This window comes from Bombina bombina, chromosome 6 (assembly GCF_027579735.1).
Source record: "Bombina bombina isolate aBomBom1 chromosome 6, aBomBom1.pri, whole genome shotgun sequence".
Lineage (NCBI taxonomy): Eukaryota > Metazoa > Chordata > Amphibia > Anura > Bombinatoridae > Bombina > Bombina bombina.
Window position 1 is genome coordinate 1,132,629,899 of NC_069504.1, and position 7,831 is coordinate 1,132,637,729.

General features: G+C 36.6%; 1 protein-coding gene across 4 annotated transcripts in view; it reads right to left on the minus strand.

The window, feature by feature from the left end:
- Positions 1 to 2,500: 2,500 nt before the first annotated feature.
- Positions 2,501 to 7,831, minus strand: part of SOX5 (SRY-box transcription factor 5) — a 488,205-nt gene continuing 482,874 nt past the window's right edge. For all 4 annotated transcript variants that reach the window (XM_053719111.1, XM_053719110.1, XM_053719112.1 and 1 more), the window contains one exon: positions 2,501 to 6,729. In XM_053719111.1, coding sequence (XP_053575086.1) covers positions 6,432 to 6,729 — 298 coding nt within the window. In that variant the 3' untranslated portion in view covers positions 2,501 to 6,431. The remainder of the gene's footprint in view (positions 6,730 to 7,831) is intronic.

The following is a 7,831-nucleotide window of genomic DNA, read 5'->3' on the forward strand; positions in this document are numbered from 1 at the left end:
TGTCTGCTCTTAGGAAACCACTCCCTCTCTCCACGCTGCTTATTTGTAAACAAGCAGTCGGCTTGTAACAAGATCCTGACTCTCATCAGTCTCCTGTTAGTAAGTTGCCTAGTCTAAATGAATTATGATATGCTATGGTAACTGTTACTTGTTGCATGTTACTCTGAGCATTGGAAATATCCTTAAAGCAACAGTAACATATAATTTATAGTTGCAGTTTTACAACACTAAATCCAGCAGTCTATGATGAGATTCTGCATTCTCAGGTTTACATATTGTATGAGAATCATATTTGAGACTATTACAGTGTGCCTAGAGGAATGTGGCTGCACCTCACTGACGAGGCCCATAAAAGCCCGAAACGATAGACCATGTTCCTTGTTCAGAGGAGAATTGCCTGGTATTTCGAGGCTGGACTGACCTTACTTGGCGGGATCAGACTGATATGCTTTAGGAAAGGTTTCCTTTGTGAAAAGCACAACTGGGCTAAAAGAGGCTGCTGCTAAGTGGTAACTTGCCATAGAACAAGCTACTGAGCTGTTGTTCATTCCTGGTAGAGCGCTTCTCTCTTTGTATGCAAATTATTATGATCCTGTGGAGGTCTCCCTAAGGGAGATGGGGGAAACCAGACGTGGACTCCTTGCTCAGTGTGCTTAGAGGAATGTGGCTGCACCTCAATGACGAGGCCCATAGGCTAAAAGAGGCTGCTCCTAGTTGGTAACTCGCCATAGAACAAGCTACTGAGCTGTTGTTCGTTCATGGTAGAGCGCTTCTTTCTTTGTATGCAAGTAATATTTGTATCCTGATAAACTATTGTATCATCAATCACCCTTAGGGGCCTATTTACTATGGTGCGAGCGGACATGATCAGATATACCCGATATCGTATTCGATCAGGTTGATTTCTGTCCGCTGCCTCAGAGCAGGCGGATAAGTTTTGGAGCAGCGGTCTTTAGACAAGCGGCCTCAAGCTCCATACGGGGCTTGATAAATGTGCCCCTTAATGTTTTTTATTTGCTTTTATGAGTCTTCCAAATGCAAAGTATAAAACTTCCTTCTGCTCTTGACAGATCTCCTCATTTTCACTATTATGTGTCCTCGGTGGTATCAGATTGAGAGGGACTAAATCTTGAACTGTCCCATTTGAAGAACCAACCAAATAACAAAACTGCATATTTCAATTAATAAAAATGACTATTAAAAGGGGTATAGTTATATATGGGAAGGAACAACACCATAACAAGGATCAGATTCACTATAATATGAACTGTACCTGATATATGAAAATGCTGAGTCCAGCTTCCAATAATCCAGTTACACACTGGAATTTTCTTTAGGTCCTTCTTAAAAGTGTGCCCAGGTCACCTTGTCCCCTAACAGGCTGATAATAAATAAAGGGCCAGATTACGAATGACGTATAAACAGTTACGTGTGACCAATAAAAAAGGATTTACCGCGGCTGTTTTTTTTTCTGCGTTGGGTTTTCCGCTAGTAGTAGAAAGTAATCGCGATCGCTTGAGCGCAATTGAGTTTATCACACTTCGAGTTAGCACTGTTAAGTGAAACAAAAAAGTGTCACAAAACATGTCAAAAATACAATACAAAGTACACTTGTATTTATATGTGTATATATGTATTTATATATGTATTCAGACAAATATACACATATAAACACATAAATACATATGTATACACACACACATATATAAAAGTGCATTGGAGCCCTTTAAAGTCAAGTAGATGAAAACATGAAAAAACATAGTTATGCAATATTCCTTTTTAATAAAGTTTGATAGCGTTTATTTACTGTAAATATTTCACATTCCAGCAGAATATGGTCTATGTATTTATAAATAGATTAGATAGATTATTTATAATTCTTTTAAACTTCTTTTACTCCATTGACTTCTATGGGGGAATAGGTTATCGCGCGTGCAATATTGTAACTTCGCCTTTTAAGTGTGTCCAGTTAGCGCACAAGCGAAAACAGTTTCAACTCATAATACTAGCGCAACCCAATGTGAGCAAAAACCTTACTTCTAGCAGAGTTAATGCTTCATTGTAATCTAGCCCAAAAGAAGTACAGTTTACATTGATGAGTTATAGCACTCATTTGTTTAGATATTTTTTTTATGAGAAAAGATTATTAATATAATAATTTATTTGTAAAGTGCTGCTAACTTCTGTAGGACTGGATATTCCGTTATTGCCTAAGTTCCTAATAAATATTATGTTAGGACATTTTTGCAAATAAATCCTTGTATTCTGTGTATACTACAAACGGACCAGTGGATGGATGTGTGCCAATATGCATAAAACACCTTACAGCTAAGTTCTGTTGGACAGACCATGGTTATATCTTCCCTTCTGGAAGACCCCACTTCATTTTGCCGCAGAGGATAACCCATACTGGAAAGGGACTTATGAAAACTCTCAGCTCAAGTGAATGTCCTCTTGTTTCAAGTGTTGGATGAAATGACAAAAATAAACACAGGACAGGTAAAGAACACATTTGCTGTTTTATTGGTGCCTTGCAGGCAATAATACTGAAAAAGGGGAATGCAGGAAACGGGGTGTTGGAAAAGCACTGTTTTTTAAGAGTACATTAACTCCTGTTTTCTTTTTTATTACTGTGGCATGACTGATAAACAAAAACATGAAAATATACAACTTATATTACACTATGTGTTATGAACAAAATATAAATCTATTATTCTATGTTATATTTACATAATTATTCTTATTCTTTATTAAATTTCAAGTGAGATGGTTTGTTGCACATACTTTGTTTTGAGCTCCAGGTATTTGATTGTCTTTTATTTTCTTTCTTTTTCCTGTCTACACCCAAAATACACATTTTTTTTATTTATTTTTTAGAGAAAATGTTGGGTAAAACACAATGTAAAACAGCAAAAGGTAGAACGCCCAACTATTTTCCCATATATATATATTTATTTATTTATATATAATTGTAAAAATGTTGGACTGCACACGTTAGTCTTAAAACAAATTAAATAACTTCAGGAAATCAATCCAATTTTTTTCCAATTATATGAATGATTCTGTGAAGCCACATCCTGCCATTTTATTTTCAAGTTTGCATGAATGCGGCCAACACTACAGTAATCTATATATTTATATAAAACATATAAAATACTGGGTATCCAGATACACCGTTACATGCAACAAGGTTTTACATGTAGAAAATCTCTGAATCTCTGCTTACAGATCATTTATTAGGCATGATTAGTGAAATGAATGAATGTCTCGTTTTCCCTCTTGATGATGCAGCCATTTTGAAATAGCTACACTTGTTACCGAAACTCACAAAATCAAATGCGTAAAAATATGTACCGTTTTGACTTGGAATTTGTGCACCTTTATGGGAGGGGAAAAACAGCCATTTTAATCTATTTATAAATAGTCTCTCAGATCACAAAAGATTGGAACTATTGTTCCCAATCAGGTTCTGATTTAAAAAAATTAAAATTAAGAAAATCAAACAATCATGAAATTGAGAAAGAACACAGGAAATATATGGAGAAACAAAGACATAAAATATAATATAAGAGATACAAGAGATAATTACTCAATGCAGAACAGGCTCCCATACATGTCCTTAAAGTAACACATTAGCAAAACTGAATTTTTTTTATATGTTACATTAAACGGTGCCACCAAAGCTACTTTCTTCAGCCAGTTCCAAATAAATATGAGACTATAAATTATAAGAAGACTACCAATCGTCAATGAAAATTTGATTGGAATAAGTTACACGTTTGTTAAACTGCATGTGGGCGATACAGCATTTGGTACCTGTTCCTCCAGCTCACAATTGAATGGGCTCATTATAATCTAAGTTGTGTTTTTAAAAATAAAAATACTCAAAGGAGTGAGGGGTAATAGTGCTGGTGTGCCAGTCTGCATTGCAGGTTTGTTAATAAGTTAAATTCTGGCAACACAGTCTAAATTTAAGCCAAGGAAAATATGGAACATTCAGCGTAGCCAAGAAATGAATCTGTCGCTCCACAGAAAAAATAACTGGTGTTGTGTGTTTTGATTGGCCTCAAACAATCCTGCGTTGGTGGCACCTACCTGGAGCTTAAACAAAGTATTTTTGTAGCCCAAAGTCACAGATTTAAACAGAGCACATTGAACATGGTGATTATTAAGCACATGTGAGGTTAACTCACATGAGTCAGACTTCATTTGTTCACAAAGGGAACAAACCAAACAAAATAAAATAATAAAATAAAATGGCATTTTCACATTGTACATATGAATAATGTTATAAAAAAACAATTGTATTTTTTGTCCAGAGAGCTTAAAAATTATTTCTAACAAATCCGGCAATTAAATAAGTAAAACCAGGCTTGAGAGCATAGAGCCTATTTTGAAAGCAAAATTCTTTTTTTTTTTTCTTTTCTTTTTTTTTTGCATGAAAATCTGACATTGGGTTCAATACTAGAACAATAGATTACAGTTGGGATTAAGGAGGTTATAAAGTTTAAACAGTATTTTATATCTAGACAGTCTTTTCTGCTGCACTGCCAAAGTATAATAGAATAAAAATAATGTAGAAAAAAAAAAGAAATAAATTATACATAACTTACTAATCTGGGAACAGCTGACCATTAATATTATTATCATAATTATCATTACAACACTAACAAGGAGAGGCAGTTCAACTGAAAAATACAGTCATCAAATACAAACAAAAAAAAATCTGACATGCAGGATATGATCAGCAACTCTAAGTGTGACCCCAGACCGAATCATTCAGAGGAAAAGAATTTCTGTTCTAAAATTAGCCCCAAAAAAGCAAATTCAAAAGGGAAAAGATATCGCACATCCAACCTGTCCACAAGAACCTTGTGTCTTTTTGTTTACTATAGACAGACTACTTGCGCTGTATGGAGATAAACTGAGAAATTATTTAACCTCCTAGTTGCCAGACAGGCTGCAATTCATTCCTGCAGTTTAAGGGTTAATTGAGATTGACAAAAAAAATAGAATTATTTTCAAATTGGTTACATTTGATTTAACTTCATAATTTGTGTCATTGTTACAGAACAGACAATCTTTCAACCTCACTCCAATTGGAGATATGACCAAGGTTTGACTGTCAAGCAACAAATCTACAAATCTCACTAAATGAAGAGACAAATTTAGATTCATGACTCCATGATTCCTCTTCCTTGCACTACAACAAATAAGAACTAAATAGAGAATGGCTCTTCTCCTTCAGTATGCATAAAAAGTCACCTAAATTTGAAGATTTATAGAAGCTAAAACCAACATAGCTCTGTGTTTGGGAGCATTTGTATGGGGGTGTTAAACACACAACTACAATTTGAGCATGAATAACAATTTGAAAGGAATATTACAAAGCAAGACCTAAACTCTACGGAATTCCTTTTGTTGCTAAACCCTCTGGTTTTGTACAATTGTATTATATTGATTTATAAATATCTGAAGTGCAAATAGGGATTAAAGGCTTCTCATAGATGGGTCACAGATAGGATGTGGGATTTCATCCCAAAAATATGATTCTGTTTAGCATGGTCCAACACATTATTAGTACCATAACACGCACACGCACACACGCAATCCCAAGTCGTAAAATATTTATCTCTTGATTATGTCTCTCCTTCACCTGAGAATTGCACCTATAAATTCCATTTAAAAACGTCAACTCTCACCCACTGCTGGTATTTCAGTTCTTTAAGAGATTGTCTAAGACATAATAACACTGTCCTAACTTAAGACAGACTGGAAAGGAAATACAAATGTGAACTAATCCAACGTAGTACAAATTTGGCACTTGCTAAGAGATGCAGCGTGGTAAGCCGTTGATGAAGAGACATGATTGCTTGTCGAAGGAAAATTAAGGTTGGATTTCCATATACAGCAGTCTCTTGAAGACCCCCAACATAGCAAAGGAAAGCGTAGGAGGTGTCGCCATCAAGGAGGGATTGGGAATCTATTTGTCAGGTGCGTTACCAAAAAATTGTACTCCTCTTTAAAATGTAGCACAAAACAACAAAACACATTCACAAGCCACTTGTTGGCACTGTGTACCTGAGTGAGAAATTCTAGGACATTGTAGAACAAACAGCCATAAAGTTTTATATGTTTTTGTTTTTTTTAATATTTTTTATGAAAAAAAAGTCAAAGGGTAAGACTTCAGAGCTTTGATATAGCAGCTGAATTACTGGCATTTTTTACCCATAGCTTATTTCATTGTTTTGGTGGAAAATTGATTCTGTTTCTTTTCCTTTTAAGTCGGTTGGTGATGGCTAAAGTGTCTTTGTCAGTTGATGTCCCGACTAGTTCTGAATAATCGTAACAGTCAGTGTATGAGAAAGTTAACGTGCTTGGCCACTGAGCTGGGCACAATAAGTCTGACAAGTTCCCAGTGTTGACCCACATCAGTTGGCTTGCTCAGCACTGTGATGTTCACTGTCACTACCAAAATCCACATCTGGGTCTTCCTCTTCTTCATATTCATCATATATTTCCCCATTTATATTGTCAGCTTGCATTTCCTCTTTAATGTGCGTCTCCTCACCTTTGATAAAAGTGCTTTGCATGATGGGTACTCCGGGCTCAGGACTGCTAGATATGCTAGAATGCTCAGAGGGCAAATGCGGGGATGACATCCCTGCCATGGCAATAGCTCCAGGGTAGACAACGCCAGCTGGGGAGATAGGAATCTGTGCTTGTTGCCTGCAAGATACAAACAAGAGAAAAAATATAAATTATTCTAACATCCCCACAACAACATATCACCTGTAATAAATTAGCATGTTTATATAAATGCTACAGTGATTTATTCTAATAGGACATCATGTACTAACGTGATGCAAGTGGATGGTTTTGTATGTCAGCTTTTATCTCCTTTGTATGCCTCATTAGTCATGTCTTCTGCAAACTATCAAACGTTTCTCTTAATAGTGTGATTACTGAGACTGAAGCAAGCCCTTTATCTCAGAGCACTAAACTATTTATTATGTAATACTACCCAATATTGTCCCCATGGTTTTGTGACGAGAATGCTCAAGGAAGAAGCTGGCCAGTGTGAGACTGGGATCTGAGTGGCATTTGATGGTCACATGGGTGTGTGGCTGGTACAGAGTGAGTATATGGGTCTGGCAATACTGTGCACATCTACGCATGCCACGTGTATGGTTTGGGTGTTTCAGGTATGGATTTGGGCTTTCCTGGGTGGTGTCAAATTTCTTTAATAGACACCAGACCACATTTGTGTGTTGGAGGGGGGGGGGGATAAAAAGACTGAGCTCCCAGCCAGGGACAATCCCTGAAATTAGTGAAATGAGTCTGTATCAGAATTACCCAACACAACTGTAATGATCAAGCATATTCTAATAGCAGAATATGTACTGGCCAGGGTTACTGAGCATTTATCATCAGTGCAAGGAGACAGATTCCTCCGGTTGAGGCAGGTGAGTCATTTACAGGTTTGGTACCTACTGTGAAACACTGAGGTATCGCTGATGTTTTGGGGATGTGTGAGCTACAAAGGCACAGGAAGTCTGGTCAGAATTGATGGCAAGATGAATGCAGTATGTTATAAAAAAATACTGGAGATAAATTTGCATTCCTCAGCCCGGAAGATGCACATGGGACGTACTTGGACACTCCAATATGACAATGATCTTAAACACAAGGCTAAGTCAACCTGTCATTGGCTACAGCAGAATAAAGTGACAGTTCTGGAGTGGCCATCTCAGTTTCCTGACCTCAATATCATTGAGCCACTCTGGGGAGATCTCAAACGTGCAGTCCATGCAAGACAACCGAAGAATTT